The 17,513-nt window shown below is 30.2% G+C and overlaps 1 protein-coding gene across 2 annotated transcripts in view; it reads right to left on the reverse strand.

The window, feature by feature from the left end:
• The window catches only part of LOC142318881 (RNA polymerase II-associated protein 1), a 97,690-nt gene that overhangs the window by 24,455 nt on the left and 55,722 nt on the right, over positions 1–17,513 (reverse strand). For both annotated transcript variants that reach the window (XM_075355501.1, XM_075355502.1), the window contains 3 exons: positions 15,307–15,428; positions 7,086–7,178; positions 4,190–4,351 (listed from right to left, as the gene is read on the reverse strand). In XM_075355501.1, the coding sequence (XP_075211616.1) occupies positions 4,190–4,351; positions 7,086–7,178; positions 15,307–15,428 (377 nt within the window). The remainder of the gene's footprint in view (positions 1–4,189; positions 4,352–7,085; positions 7,179–15,306; positions 15,429–17,513) is intronic.

Consider the following 17,513-nt stretch of genomic DNA (forward strand, 5'->3'; position numbering starts at 1 on the left):
CTAGTCAAAATGAATTCAGGGATGGTCAGAATGGATATTTCCATATGGAAATATCAGAGTGGAAAATATCAAGATGGTCAAAATGGATTACATCATAAAGGAAGTAAAAACAATACAATTTTACAGAATTGTATACCGACTGATGATGTGAGATCTCACGAAAGTTGACTATTGGTATTAGAGTTTTTTAGGTTTTCATTACTGTTTTGTTGGTTGTTATTTTTTGAATACACTATACTTATATTATAGTTATTAAATAAGTAGTAAATATATAGTACATATATATATCAAAATAAATAAATATATATATATTATAATTATAACAGTTATTTCAGTGTTAGAAGTTATAATTATAACAGTTTATTATATTATTTTATATATATTATTTTATTTTATATTTAAGCCATACTGTCATCTCTTTCTTGCTGACTATTATGTGTTTCCTGTTTCATTGCAATTTTGATCTAGATCAGTGTTTCTCATGCTGGGAGTCGTGATGATATGAAAGGGGATTGTGAAATTAGTCTACAACTTTACATGTAAGCAATAATGAAATCATTTTATAAGAAAAAAATTATTTATTACAAATATTTACTTACATTTATCAGTACACATGTAAAAAAAAAAAAAAAAATGAGATGGTAATGCTTGTTTTTCATTTAAAACTTTCTCTAAAAGTGGATCAATGTTAGAAATACAAAAAACCAAATTGTTTTCAAGTGATAAAAGATGATTTCTGTATTTACCTTTTAGCGCAACCAAAGATGAAAAACCCTTTTCACAGAAGTAAGACATAGCAAAAAATATTATTATTTCAATGCTTCTGTGACTAAATTTCTATATACACTTTGATAAGGAAGGCAAAATGTATCTAAATCTTCAGATGTGAATTGTAGTTGTACCATTTATCAGCAGACATTTTGATGAGCTGGTCGTGAAACTCAACTGGTAACTTAGCATCTGCAACGTTTTCACTAAATGGATTCATTACCCATCTCTTTAAGAAATCATTTTTACCTTCCGGACATACTATGCCAACTGAATTTTTAGCTCATACAAAAGCATCTTCATGCTAAACAAACTGTGGCGAAAAATAGTGTCTTCTTCATCCAGATTTTTCTCAATGTAAATGGAAGTGAGTGGAAACATATCAAAATTTTTGCTTTAAAGGCAAATAATCAGATATGAAGCTTCTTATTGAAGGCATAAACTTAGTCTATCATTAATAAAATGTTTTTATCACGTCCTTGTAAATTCCCATTCAAGTCGTTTAATAGTGCGAAAATACATCAGCTAAGTAAGCGAAAAGCAACATACATACTCACTATTCTGTAAAAAATATTGAGAGTGGCATTTGTTTTTCCTGGAAAAATATTAATTCATCTTGCAATTTCAATAAATGGGTTAACACTTTCCTGTGCGATAATGATCTGAATTCTGTATGGAAAAGAAGAGATTTTTCTTTTCTCCCATTTCATTGTATAGTTTAGCAATATTTTTTAATGATTGACTTTTAATAAAATTAACCATTTTTACAGCTTTACAAAGAATTTGTTTTGAAATTTTCCAGCATATTTTTTTGTGGCAAGAGCAAGTCTATGTGTCCATTCCAATCTTGGTAAAAGACAACCTTTTAATTTTTTCAGAAATCTACTGTTCTTTCCAGTTATTGTTTTAGCACCAATACTACATACTACAACACATTTTGTACAATCTATGTTAGAGTTTTTAATACCTTCACAAAAAACAACAAAAAGACAATGTGTTGTTACATGACTAGGCATTGATCTGCAAAATAACATATTTTCTTTGATTGATCTGTCCTATCAGATTCATATCTCACAAAACATAAGAACTAAGAAATGTTTGCCACATCTGTTGATTCATCAAATTGAATACTAACAAATTTTCTTGAACTCACTTGCTGAATTGTCTGATCATGAACACTGGGAGCCATGTCATCAATTTACCTTGATACTGTGTTAGAAAGCAGAATTTTTTTCAACTGTTTTGCTTCTTCCACACTTATTAAAACACTGACCACATCAATTGCAGTAGGTGATAGGAGGTTTTTTCCAACTGTATGGGGTTTGGACATCTTAGCTAATCTAAAGAGTAGCTAAGATGTCCAAATAAGTATCTAAATATAGTCCTAATAAGTAAGATAGATATCTCTTATATGCTATGATTTAAGATGTTTCAAGTGCACTTTTGTCAGTTTGGCTTGATTTACAAATAGAAGCTTACTGATGTGATTTCTCAAATTATGTAATCTTCTTTCAAAAAATTCTAAGGGTTTACTTTTATGATCCAGATGTTTATTTTGCAAGTGTCAAATTCATTTTGATGGCTTAATGCTTTCATCAGAAAGGACTTTAAAGCAAGCAATGCACTGTGACTTTCCATTCAATGAGGTAAAACCATAATTTAACTAACATTGTACAACCTTGTCTTTTTAGCAATTGATTCACTGGATGTAGTCGATGTCGAATAATTTGATGCCTTGGTTTAATATCTTGGTTGGGTTTAAAGTATTTTAAGTATTTATTATTTGCTGGTTCAATCTAATAAATAAAAGTCTTCATTTCTTTTAAAATATAAATTATTTTTATTATACTTTGAATTTCTAATTCATAAATATATCATTATTATATCAATTAATTATACATTTGTAACAAACACAAATCTTTGATGGCTGATACTAGACTGACCATTATAGTGGTGCCAAATCAATTTCAATGAACTGACTACCTCTACACTTGTACTATTATAAATAATCTCAGTAATATTAAGGCACACATCTCAAAATATCTTAACATAATTTTTAAGGTGACAAATTAATGAACATATAATTATTGTGTGATGAGTTCAACTACAGAGAGAAGTATGCATAAATCTATATTGTTATATAAAATTATTTGTTTGTCCAGGATAATCTCAACAATTATTTGATGGCTACCCCCTACTTTTGCCCTCTTTGATAAACTGTTTGATTAATAATATATAGGTACAAAATAAAACCTAATTGTGAGAAAACTGGTATCAAACAAACTATATAATTTGATTCTTCTGATCCAAAAGCAAACCATTACTAAGGTGAACAGATTTCAACCCCTCTTAAATTACATGGATCTTGAGCTGCTTAGCTAACCACAGTCTTGCTTTAAAGCATTTTTTTTGGGGGTGAATGAAAAATGAGCTTTGAAGGAATTAATTTTTGAGATCATGAAAGAGAATTTGGCTATGCATTAGACAAAAAACTTCCTTCCAGTAAGGAATTAAAAAAAAATGTTAAAAGATGAGCTAAGTATACAGAAGCAGAAGTAATTGAGAAATAAGCATATTTAATTTATGAAAATGTAAACAAAGTAATGGTTTTTTAAATTTCATTAGCGCTTGTATGATTAAATTTAATTTGACTTACCCTTTTATAATAAAAACAAAAAATATACATTTAATGTTCTTATAACAAGCTAATCAAAATACAACCAAGATAACTAATAAATTTTCACTAATTACCAGAAACTGAACTCTCAAATCAATTGTGATTAACTACAGAAGAGGGTTATGGATAAGATGATAAATTACTGTAATGTAAATTGTCCTTCTCACACCCATCTCTTCCTTATTGCTGATCTCTTCTTCTCCATTATTGATTCTGTAATGTAAATTTACCCTGGTAGGTTCTCCATACTGCCAAGACTGAAAATCCAGTCCATCCTTATACATGCTAGCAGAGGCTGCTATTGAATCGATCAGGAACTCTGTTACCTATCTGGTGGTTGCACAATAAACCTGATTGCTGAAGTACTAACTGAATAAGGCCAGGACTCCTAAACCCTCCCTCAAAAACTTACAAAAAAATTAGAAGTGAAAAATTAAAACAGAACTAAAAAAACAACCTTCTCCGAATTAAAAAAGAATATTTTGAACTGTAATTAGTGCATAAAGAATTGTTTAGTTCAAAACATGTAATTAATTTTCATGGTATTATTAGGATAAAAACTAATGGAATGTTAATAAACTTCAAAGTGATAACTACAAATGTTAACAGACTAGTTTTTAAGTGATAACTAACATTTTTACAGTGAAAAAAGTGACCAACGCTAAGATTAAGAGTTCTAGAAATAAGATTGAAATTAAACTTTTACAAAAAAAAAAAAAAAAAAAAACAAAAAAAACAACATACCCTTCAGTATTATAAAGTCGTAAAATAGGTAGAAACTGCCAATCCGAAGGTAATGCTGCTTCACATCCTTTTTCAGTAGCAGTCAGTGTTAGAGGAGGGCCAGTAGGAACGTATGGCTCTAGACCTAGTTCTAATTCATAGCAGCGTTTTATTTCTTCAAGGCTAGAAAAGAATGTTAACATATATATTACAAAAAAATATACACCTAATGAAAATACAGGAAGGAATTTTACTTAAATTACAGATTTAAAAATTTTGATACAAATATAATGAGACTTAACTTAACTTAAAAAATGTTAAACCAGGTCCATCTTCATTCAATGTGAATGATGCTTTTTGTTTCATCTTACACTATTTTAATCAGAATATCTAAAGTTTATACTACATAAAAATATGCCACATTAAAGAATCAGTAAAGGTATTGGATACAAATACAATGACCTGGTTATATTCTTGAGGAAAATTGAATTTTACTTATGTCATTTACCTACATTAAAATAAATTCAATATTTAAAACGGTAACCATATAGTTATTAGACTCTTATTAAACTCTTCTTTAACCAACTTGCTTGAGACTGAACACATCTGAAATCTGGATAGCAATTGATGAAAAATTATAATGAACATATGAATATCTAAAACAAATATAATCAGTTGTATTAGCAGAATAACATAATTATTATTAATGTAATAAGCATATAGGAGTAAATAAATAATTGATAAATCAGGCAAAACTCAAAAAAAATCTAAACTAAGGATTATGAACTGAGTAATATAGTTACAAATATTAAGTGACATATACATTTTTTCTTCAACAACAGTACACTGAAACATTAATATCCTATTTAGCTGTCACTGATCCAAAAATCAAGTGCAAATGATATCTTTTCTCTTATCATCTCGATGCTTCTAATTCTTCTCTAAAAAGAACAAGACAAGTTTATATATATAAATATAATGAAGCTAAAATTTAAATTGATTATTCTGAACTGATCAAAAATATTTAAAACAAAAATAAAAAACATACTAACCCACTGTATTAAAGGTTTAAATGGACAGTAAACAAAATTAGTGCTTTTGTTTAAAACAAAAATGAATGGTGTTCTCCCTCTATGAATCATGAGACCTTGCCGATGGTGAGGGTGCTTGAATGTTCAGTGATACAGAGTAGCTGGACCAAAGGTACAATTATATTGTAGAGGTATCTGTTGAGAGCCAGACTAAGGAATGATTCCTGAAAGAGGGCAGCAGCTATTTCAGTACTTGTTAAGGGTGTAGGTCAGGACGACTTAAACGGCCATATCAACATCCCTCAATCTTCTGAGTACTGCGCAGCTGAAAGCAATGGAAAACTACTGCTTTTTTTTCCAAACTCTCTGGATTTTCATATAACAAAGATGGAGGTGCCTTCCTTGGTGAAATATTCCAGGGGTAAACTAGTCCCATGTTTGGATCTCTGGGTGGGGACTACTAAGAAAGGGGTCACCAGAAAATTAAAGAATAACATTCTATGAGTCGGAGCGTGGAATGTTAGAAGTCTAAAAAAGGTTGGAAGGTTAGAAAATTTAAAGAGGGAAACGGATAGGGTAAATGTAGATATAATAGGAATTAGCGAGATTCGGTGGGAAGAGGAAAACGACTTTTGGTCAGGTGATTTTAGAATAATTAACTCAGCTTCAAATAATGTGCAGGCAGGAGTAGGTTTCATAATGAACAAGAGGATAGGGAAGAGAGTAAAGTATTTCAACATGCATAGCGATAGAATCATTGTAATAAGGATAAAATGAAAACCTAAACTGATAACAATTGTTAAAGTCTCTATGCCTACAAGCGCCCATGATGATGATGATCAGGTAGTGTGTATATGAAGAAATTGATGAAGCAATTAAACACATAAAAGAGGGGATGAAAATTTAATAATAGTTGGAGATTGGAATGCAAGCATTGGAAAAGGCAAGGAAGGAAATATAGTGGGTGAATACGGGCTGTGCAAAAGAAATGAAAGAGGGGCCAGACTTATAGAGTTTTGCACGAAGTATAATTTAGTAATTGCCAACATCCAGTTTAAAAATCATAATAGAATATACACATGGAAAAAGTCAGGTGATACTGCAAGGTATCAGATAGATTATATCATGGTTAAGCAAAGATTTAGAAATCAACTCATTGACTGCAAAGTTTACCCTGGAACAGATATTGATAGCTATGTAGAAAAATGATACACACGTTGAACCCCTAACTTTGTGTAAATAAATTGTTGTATGAAAGTGTAATCATTTTTGACTTGCCTTTGTACATACATAAATATATGTATTTGTGTTTGTGTATGTGTGTGCATGTATGTCTATGTGGTAATTTATAATGAAAGAATTTTATACATATAATTAATAAAAAGATATTTGCCAGGCCATTTATGGTGTAGCAGTATAATGTAATTATTGTAAGCAAGTATTTTATTTTACTCTTTACTTAGACTGGCTTATTACATATTTTTTGAAAAACAGAGTAATGATTTTTATTGTTTAATGAAAAAGTAAATTACACATTTTACATATACATATATATATATATATATATATATATATATATATGTATATATAATAGTTATATATATATATATATATATATATATATAATGTTTTTATCACTTTTTTTTATTTACCAAATAACTACTAATCTTGACTATTTAAGGATTTAAATGTATATGTAATTTCCTTTTAATTTATTTCATAAAATTTTTTTGAGGTTTTGATAATTTATTTTCTAGATATTATTTTAATAATAACTATTTAACACATTTCTATTTTACATAAATAACTCTGTAAACAAATTTGGGGAGAAAATTAATAATTTTTTCATTAAATGATTTTAATTAAAAGTAAACATAATACTTTACTTGTTAACTGCTTCCAGAAGCATACTGTTCTTCTTAACATTATTTGCAAGCTGTAAATCTTCAATCTGAGCAGATAATGACAAGATATGTTTCCTATATTGAAATCAAATAATAAAAACACAGTGATAGTAAGTAGAGCATTCATAAACAAAGTCAGACACATATGAATAAAAAATGTCCTTTAAAAATGTATGAATAATAAGATATAAATTATATACAGATTGTCCTACAAATAAATGGAAAAACTCTCAGAACATGTTCTACTGGAGAAAATAATGAAAAAAGCTCATGTAACATAGGTCTGGAAACACTTTGTTTTCAAGTTATGTGGGTAGCTAAAGGTTTCGCCCGGGTTTCAACTCTTCGAATAAAAAGAAACACTATTGTAATTTTTGGGATATAAATTAAGAAGTAAAATTGGTGGTTTCTTATGTAATTTGAGCTGGGAAATAGGATAAAACAGATCCCAGAATTGTAACTCCAGCAGTTTTTAAGATATCTGATGTAAAACACAAAATTCAGTGCCAAAAATCAAGTTTTTTTTTTTTTTAAGTTTGTAGTACAATAGCTGTGTTAAATGACTAATAAATGCATAAGATTTAGTAACAAAACTTTTGGAAAATTCAATTCTAAGAAAATTACTGTAAATAAGATAAATAAAAACTTTTAAAAATCAGTTTTTTATTGAAGCAAAACAGATGAATAATAGAAAGAAAATTTTATTATTCTTTCTGTACCTAAACAATTTTTTTAAAAACAAAAAATCTAATTACAGAAAATAATTTTAAAAGAAACACAAAATTTATAAAACAATATTTTAGCAGTGTATATTGTATATGAATATCAGGAGAGATTTCCTGGAAGGTGGATTATGAAAACCTGGAAGGCATATGAAAACCTTTTCTTCAGTGTATCAGTATTTACAAATAAAAGGGTAATTTTCAATGTGTTTGTTTTCTGTTGAACATCAAGTACATCATTGTGTTAATGATGAACATCATGTGATTCAGCATATTCAGTGTAGTCAAGGCACTAGTACAAAGTGAATTTCTTGTCGCACTGGTTTGTCAAAAAACAAAGTGTGGTGCATCCAATGAAAAGGAAATCTTTATCCTTTCTGCTTACAGAATGTTGAAAATTTGCAGCCAACAGATTACCCCCAGCAGTTAAACTTTTGTCACTGGATTCTAGGCAATGTTGATAAGGTAAATTAAATCTTATATAATGATGAAGCCATTTTTATCAGAAATGGAGTCTTCAATTCTAAATATAGTCATTTATGAAGTAAAGTCAATCACATGTTACTGTGGAAACTGGTTTCTAACATAGATTTCACTTAATGTTTGGTGTGGCATTTTTTCTGACAAAATTCTGGGACTATTTGTTTTCAATGAAAACCTTATGGAAGATGAATATGTTCATTACTTGAAAAATAATATTCTGGCCCTTTTGGAGGATATACCTTTACAAACTAGACTGCAAATGATTTTCCCACATGATGGTGCAACACCACATTTGTTTCTAGTAGCTAGAAATCACTTGAATGCTAATTTTTTAAACTGAATTTGACATGGTAGATCAGTCAATTGGCCACCACAATCAACTGACTTAATGCCACTAGATTACTTCATTTGGGACCATATGAAAATGGCAGTATACCAGCAAAAGTTAATAATAAAGAAATGTTACTCATTAAAATACAAAATACTATTGAATTTACATGGAACGATCCTGAGATGATACAGAAAGTTACTGGAAATATTTTACGTCAGGCAGAGTGCGGTATACGAGGGTTATTTTTTTCAAGATCGCGAAATAAAAACTCGCGCAAAAATCGGATGAACCTTTGCGCATATGTGTTGCACAGTGTCTCTAGTATGGCCTTCAATCACACCGTGTCACTTCATTTAGTTCTGAACATGCAGCTAGCATGTAAACATATCTACAACAATAGCATCTCCGGCCAAGTGTGAAGTGCGTGTGGTAATTTGATTTCTTTAGGCTGAGGGGTGTAATGCAGCTGAAATTCATTGACAAATAAGTAATGTGTACGGTGAAACTTCAATGAGTGACAGCAAAGTGCGACAATGGTGCAGGAACTTTAAAGCAGGATGTACAGATGTTCATGATGCAGATGGTTAGGGAAGGAAGCAAGTGGCAACCGATGATCTCGTTGAGCGAGTGGATGAGGCAATTCGAGAAAATCAAGATATTTGAACAAAATTGTCACAGGGAACGAGACATGGGTCCATTTTGAAACTGAAGAAACAAAAGAACAATCCAAACAGTGGATGCATTCTCATTCTCCCAGTAAACCAAAGAAGTTTAAGCAAACCTTATCCAACAGAAAGTGTATGGCTACTGTGTTCTGGGACCAGAATGGAGTTCTCTTGGTGGAATTCATGGAACGTGGCACGACCATCACTGCAGCCTCATACTGTGTGACTCTTCAACATCTACAAAGGGCAATTCAGAATAAGCAGAGAGGAATGTTGACATCAGGCATTGTCTTTCAACATGACAATGCTTGGCCGCATACTGCAGCTGTAACAAAGAAGCTCCTGCAGCGTTTTCGTTGGGAAGTATTTGATTACACACCATACAGCCCGGACTTGGCTCCATCCGATTTGTTACAAATAAAAAATTTTTTATTTTCACTGTGGTTTTAATTTCGAGACTGATCGGACCTTGAAAAAAAAATAACCCTCGTACATTGTGAAGGAGAAATTTTGAACAATTACTGTAACTGAGTTTTGTTATTCTGTTACTATCATCTTATGTATTTTATTTTTTTGTTTTGCTATATTAAGAATAATGTTTATTATGTACACAATAATAAAATTTTCTGTCTCTTTTTTGTCTGATTTGCTTCAATTAAATATCAATTTTTAGAAGTTTTCAATTAATTTTTGTTGGCTATATTTACATTAATTTTCTCTGAATTAATTTCTCTATAAGTACTGTTACTAAATCTTCTGTAATTTTTGACAGTAAATTTTGTGTTTTAGGTTGGATATCTTAAAAACTACTGGAGATGCAGTTCTGGGACTTGTTTTATCCTATTTCCCAGCTCAAATTACATAAGAAACTATCAATTTTACTTCTTAATTTTGGTCCCAAAAATTGCAGTAGGCCTTCTTTTTATTAGAAGAGCTGAAATCTGGGCGAAACCTTTCGCTAGCCTTTTGGTTTTATAACTTGAAAACAAAGCATTTCCAAGCCTATACTTATATGAATGTTATGTTTTTCATTATTTTTACCAGTAGGACATGTCTTGAAAGTTTCTCTGTTTACATCATGGGAGACTAACATGCCTTGAAAGTTTCTTTTTTACATTTTGTTAAATGTATTAGTTACATTTTTTTGTATGTCATGAGAAACAAATTACTTTTTAGTTGTGTATAATTCAGCTTATATGAATAGCTATTACATGATTATTAATGTTATGACTAGAGAGTTCTTTGAAATTTTCAAATTTTAATTATTTAGTACCATTGAAAATTTAAAATCAATGTTCTTTCTAATAACAAATTATTCTATGTAAACATTTTTACATAGGTTATATAAGGAAAATCTATAAGCTAAATTATGATAAATCCAAATAATATCAGCACTTTCAAAGAATATCAATCAGACAAATGTAAAAAAAATATCAAAAATAGTCCTAATGACTATTTATAAAGGTAATGAACGATTCAAAGAATGGGAAAGAAAAATCTGACAATTTTTAGAATAATATGACAAAATAATTATGAGTTCATCTTTATTCATGTGCTAGACGTAAAAGCCATAAGTATGCCATTATTATTGAAAAATCAATTTTTTTATTTATACAAACATTAAATGCAGAAAATATCATCTTAAAATGTAATCCATTTTGGACCACACTCCTGGAGTCAGTTGCTGAAACTTCTCATTACATTTTACACCATTCAGCCTGGTACGGAGCCAATTTGGAATCAATTGCTACCTTTAGTTCAGTTAATGAATGTAGTTTTCTGGTGTACACTTTAGCTTTTAAATACTCCTTAAGAAGGACATGCAAAGGATTAGGTGAACAGGATGACCAGGTGATGTCTTCAAGTCGGGAAATTAAACATTCCAATAACATCCTCCTTTACACTTCCATCGAAACTCAAGTTGTATGGGAAGGTGCTCCATCCTACTGGAATCACTTTTCATCTTCATTTTTGTGCCTTCTGTAGTTGTGAAGCAAAGAAGTTCTGCAACATAGAAGTTTTGCATTCACTGAGACTTTCTGACTGCCTTCTTCAAAGAAACACGGACCAAACTTTGCCATCCCACACCACACTGTGACCCGTTGCGTATAAAGAGGATGCTCATGAAGCTATCTTGGATTTTTATAAAAGTTTTGGTTATTAATGTAAACCAACAGGTAGAGATAAACTTCATTATTCATGGATTACTGTATTCTCTGTCATCTTTTTCAACGATGTCTCTATGAAAATTTGGCACTGCTCCCAATCTCAAGGGATCAGTTCTTGAACAATCTTCAATTTGTAGGGATGGAAATTGAACTTCAATTTCCATCACTACAAATTGAAGTTGGAATGCAGTATTCTTCTGACAGCTCGATTGAGAATGTTCAGAGCAGAGGATGTTGTTGAGCTTGCTGCTGAGGGATAGCTTCAATCACCTTACTTGAATGTTCTCTGGTGTTCATATTGAATTTGGCTTTCCTGACGGTTTTGTTTTTGATGCTGTCCTGAAATTCTCTGCTACATGACTGTGTTACAAAAAGGTACAGGACTGAGCAGCCAATAGTGAAATATTGACAGAATTCTCTCTATGAGCATGACAAAACTGGTGTTTTTTAAAACCATTTCTTCAGTGAAAGCAAGGTGTATAGGGTTCCATGGCTCCATGGTAGGCAGTGAAGAGGGGAGTTCCCACTACCCTGTCCTCTCATTGGGCTTTTCTGGCCCACCTGTATGTAGTGGAAAGTGATGATTAATTTGGCTGCTATTTTGGAAAAGTTTACTTGAATAGTGTCATGATTACTTTATTGATAAAGTATCTAATAAAGCTATAACTGAAACGGTTATACTTAAAAAGCTTGTTGAATTAGGTGAATGTGTATCAGCTGGTCCTGATTGATTACATTCTTTCATTCAAAAAACCTGTAGATGCTAATATTAAATTAATCTTTAATAAATTTCTGAAGTCACAATAACCTTTAACATAAGGAAAGATGATTTACAACACCAATACAAAACAAGATATAAATCAAAGATTTAAATTCTTGGATTATATCTTCAAAGCATGTTTTTAAAATAAGATCCCATTTAAATTTGTCACTTATACATGTAAACAGATGGTGCTTGCATAATTCAGTTATTTCAATCAATAGCTGGCTGTTAGCAGTAATAAGTTTAGTTATTTTGTTGTAAGTTGTTTATATTCATTCATTTATAATGAATGCAACATTTTGTGTTTTAACAAATGGAAGTATCAGAAGTAATCAGATTTTTGATGGTGAAAAACAAGTCTGCAGCTGAAATTCATACGAAAATTAGTGATATTTATGGGTGAATATAATGAGTGATGCTAAAGTAAGACAGTGGTGCCATTCATTTTGAGAAGGGTGGATGAACATCCATGATGAAGAATGTAGCGACCAGCCATCAGTGATAATAGATAATTTGACTGAAAAATCTGATGAAAAAATTTGAGAAAACCAACGCTTCACCATGAAACATTTATGTCTAATGTTTCCTGGTCTTTCATAATCTCTATTTATGAAGTTCTGATTAAAAATTGGGCTATAAAACTTAAGCACAAGATCGGTGATGAAGATGTTAATCGAAACACACAAGAAAAAAATGACTTGCTGAAGTGCATGAATTTTTGTGGCGTTATGAAAATCATGGTGAGATGAATTGTTTGATCATGTTGTTACCAGAATTTAAACTTAGAATTCTTATTCAAATGTTGAAAAAAGCAGCAGTCAATGCAATGGCAGCATTCACTATCTAGACTGAAGATGTTCAAACAAGAATGTTTGGTAAAGAAGCTTATGATTTCTGTTTACTGGGACAAAAAGGGTGTCTTGCTTGTCAAATTTAGTGATTGGAAAACTACTGTGAATGCTGATGCATATTGCAAAATGTTAAAAAATCTTAGAAGAGCTATAAAAAACAAACATCATGGAGTGCTATCTCACGGGATTTTGTCTTTACCTGAAAATTTCCAGCCACAAATACATGATAAATCAGACAGTGAGGCAACTGGAAAAAGTTTATTGTATAATCTTCAATCATCAATCCTACAGCCCTACATAGCTCCCAGCTATTATTTCCTTTTTCTTCACCTTAAACAGGGGCTGCGTCACAATGGTTTGACAGTGATGACTAAATGAAAATTGCATTACTCTGTGGTTTAAGTCATTGGCAATGGAATTTCTTGAAGAGGGAATGAAGAAGCTAGTGAAACGCGACAAAAACTGTGTTGATGTTGAAGGTAGCTATGTAGAAAAGTAATAAATTTAAAAAAACGTCTGATCCTGTAAACTTTGATTTATTAAGAAGAAACTGTTAAGAAACTATTAAGGAGTTTTGGCATAAATGAAATAAGATAAAATGATTCTCACATTTAAAAGAAAGAAAGCAGTGAAAATTAAAAATTTTATTTTGTTTACAATTTTTGTATTATCAGGGGTTCTCTATGCAGTTAAGACTTATTTCAGATGTTTATAAATATTAAATTTTTCAATAAATTTATAAAGTTTTTACTTTATTTGGGCAATATAAAATAGTTTTCAATGAGCTAACAAGATATTTAAATCATTAAAAAATGTAATTTTTGGAATAAATTAGATAAATTAAATGTAGATAAATATTTTATTATAATCTAAAAAAAAAATATATTAAGTTTGCTAACAAAACAATAAAATACCTGAGCCATTAGTACATTTTTAGATCCTAAACTATCATTTAATATATATATATACCTATTAAAATCTACTACTATATTCAAAATATAGCAAGCAAGGTCATATTTAAATATTAATATTACTGAATATTATATTTGTATATTGAATTATTATATACATTACTGTATTTTAATTTCTGTTAAGTTAATTTTGTACGCCTCTTAAAAACTCTCTTTTACTTTTTATGGTATATTTTTGAATACTGGGATGTCCCTCCCATTTTAATAATTTAAATTCAATCACAGTATAAATTAATTATGGTTACTTAAATCTATACAAATTAATTAATATTTTCTAATAAATTAATTTGATCTATTATTTCTAAAAGTTAACAACAGAAAAATGTTATAAATAATTAAAATTTAAATAAACCAAAGGAAAAGTTTAATTTTAATGTAAAATATGAATTAATAAAAATTAAATAAAACTTAATTTTTTGATTTAAGGATAATTAAAAAATACTTTATTAATAAATAAAAAATAATGTTTTTCTTTATTTTCCTCCTAATGTAAATCTTAAAAATGTATTGTAATAATATAAGCTAATTAGACATTTTACAAAGTAATACAGTGTTAATAAATACCAAATATGATGAACACTGAATTAATTACTCAATAAACATTATTTTCTCTAATAATTTCTGGTTTTAAATGTAAAATTGTTTATAATTTTTTTACAACTTTTTTGCTACATTAAGAAAACATAATAAATACCAAATAATAATAAATTGACTAAATTTGATTTTTATTTTTCCATTGTTGTAGGCTTATTGGCTACACATCTTGAAGAAATTAAATATAATTTTTTTTACATGCAGGTTGAATCAAAGGAAACAATTTAAAAAGAAAGTATAGCTGCTTTGACATATTACTTACATCTTATATATATATTTTTTTTAATTCTAAAGCTGGAAATTTGCTATAAAATTGTTTGTAATCCATTTTTTGTTATTCAATTTTTACCAAAAAAAAAAATTGTATATAATTACAGTTTTCTAACATGGATAATATGTAAGAATATTTTAAACCTCTTCAATATGAAAGAAAACTTAAGTTTTTGAAATAGTCCTATCCCTTTCTATGTTTGTATAATAAATGGATGGCACTTTATTTGACTATTATTATAGTTTTTGACACATCAAAATAATATAATAAAGTGAAAAATATTGAACAGTGTATATAAAATTTTATTTTACTATACACAAGTGTTTGAAACATAACTAAGGATTTGAATTCAAGGGTAATTTTAAATATAATTTATCAACTTACATGAAGAACTGTTGGTTGAATATGGTTTTATGGAGAATCTCTGACAGAAGTGGTTTATCATCATTGTGAATGATAGTGGAAAGTACAAGTGATACGTGATGAAGTAAATTACTTTCAATTGTCTGAAAAAATTAAAAAGAAAATTCTCAAATTCACAAAATTGATATTTTACTAAAAAAAATTATTTATAAAAATAAAACTTTTCGATGTATTGTGAATGAGGCTTCAAAATTGCTCTCCTTCTGAATAAAAAATGATGCATCTTTGATTGCAAAGATGTTTGTTCTGAATAATAAATTCTGTCACATGTAATAGCTGACAAGACTAAAACAGAAACTAATTAAAACTAGCAAAAATCAAGTAAAATAAGGTCTACTGATAATAATATAATAAACATCAGTACAAGTTGAATTACTCATTGGATTGCAATGTTTAATCATCATCCCTTCACCTAATTCTACTTTTAGGATAATATATCATTTTTGGTTAATTAAAAAAATTAAAAAAAAAAAAAAAAAAAAAAAATGGATGGCAGCGCCATCCATTTTAGCTACCTTTGCAGGAGGTTCGTCAGCCATAGCTGTATCCGCTGTACGACTGCCTGACATTCGTGGATATAATACGCCGGTAACGGATTCCACTCCGTATTTGATTGAAAGACCAGCGGCGCCCACAAGGCTGTGCCAATTCCCAGTCCTAGCGAAATCGCCAGCAAAATCCCCGATCGCAGATCTATCAGCTGCACGTATATGATGATGTTCTGTGGCCGATTCGTATCTACGGTCGTGTTCAAGCGCGATCTGATCATCGATGTTCACCGGGGGCCCGTTATCGATTGGGTTGCCAGGGCCGAGGTAATTGTGACCGGGGAAATTCATACAACAGACTGGTCGACGGTCGAGAAGTGCGGTCTTATATACCGCACACAGCTCACCACCCCACTACCGCATGATCGCGTACTGGATACTTGTCCGGATCTGGGAACCAGATCCCGCCTCACACCCTGCAGACGAACAGCATGTCTGAATGTATCGGAGGTTCCGGAGCAGAAATTAAACTCAGAAACTCAGAAATTAATTAACAGAGGATATATCAAGGTTGATGAAAGATGTGAGTGGAAATAATTAATTGTATAGAACAGGGGTCTCCAAACCTTTTAGCCTAAGGACCGCACTGACTCCTCCACTAAGTCCCATGGGCCAAGACTTAGCTGGCTCATCATACCAACATACTGTAGTTTTGAATTACAAGCAAATTTTCATTTTTGGATTAGCCGGTGAGTGAGATATCTATGGTGCAGGGCACGGAGGTGGACTCTGCTCTGTTCACAATTTCGATTGGTACTTACGGGCAAGTGTCAAGGACATTTCATTGTGGCAGAGAGAGCTGATGTGCGTGCTGTGCATTACATACTGTTATGACTACTTTTAACTGTGCTAAATGTATAGTAGTGACATGTTGCAAAGAGTAGAGAAGTTAAGTGCAGGACATGGCAAAGCTACAGTAGTACAGCGATCTGAAAAGCTAAATATGCGACTAGTATGTTTTGTGACTATAATTTCTTAGTGTAAATATAGTATGTTTAATTGTCAGTGTTTAATTCAGTTAAAAGTGTCTTACAGATAAATACAATGCATTTCATTTATTCAGTACAGCTGCACTTAATAGTATTACCATTATTATGATCTGAAGTTACGTACCTTTTGTATGAATTTGTATAAATATGGAAAAGAAACGAAAGATAGATAGTGAGTGCAGACATTTAAAGAGCAATGGAGATATCAATATTTCCTAACCCATTTCATATTAATATTAAGATAAATAACAAAATTCTCTGATGGTTGTTTTTTTATAATTGATACTTATATTTTTTTTTGAGCTGAATTCTAAATACCTTCATTTTTTCCATCACATCAGGAATTTTTACAAATCGCAAATTTCAAAATTTGTAAAACATTGAAAAATTGTAAAAATAGATATAAAACTATCTTTTTATAATAAATTAATCATATATATATATATATATACGTTTTTGGCTTATATTATGCATTCTTCTTATAGCTAACCAGTTGGGTGGTCTAAGTAAGGGCAGGGGGGATCACTGACTCTTTTAATGAAAATTGCCACAAAATAAGCCTAATTTATATTATAGTGCATCTTTAAATTAATTTATTTTCCCTTATTTAATTAATTTTTCTCCCTCTATG

Source organism: Lycorma delicatula, chromosome 2 (genome assembly GCF_047948215.1).
Source record: "Lycorma delicatula isolate Av1 chromosome 2, ASM4794821v1, whole genome shotgun sequence".
Lineage (NCBI taxonomy): Eukaryota > Metazoa > Arthropoda > Insecta > Hemiptera > Fulgoridae > Lycorma > Lycorma delicatula.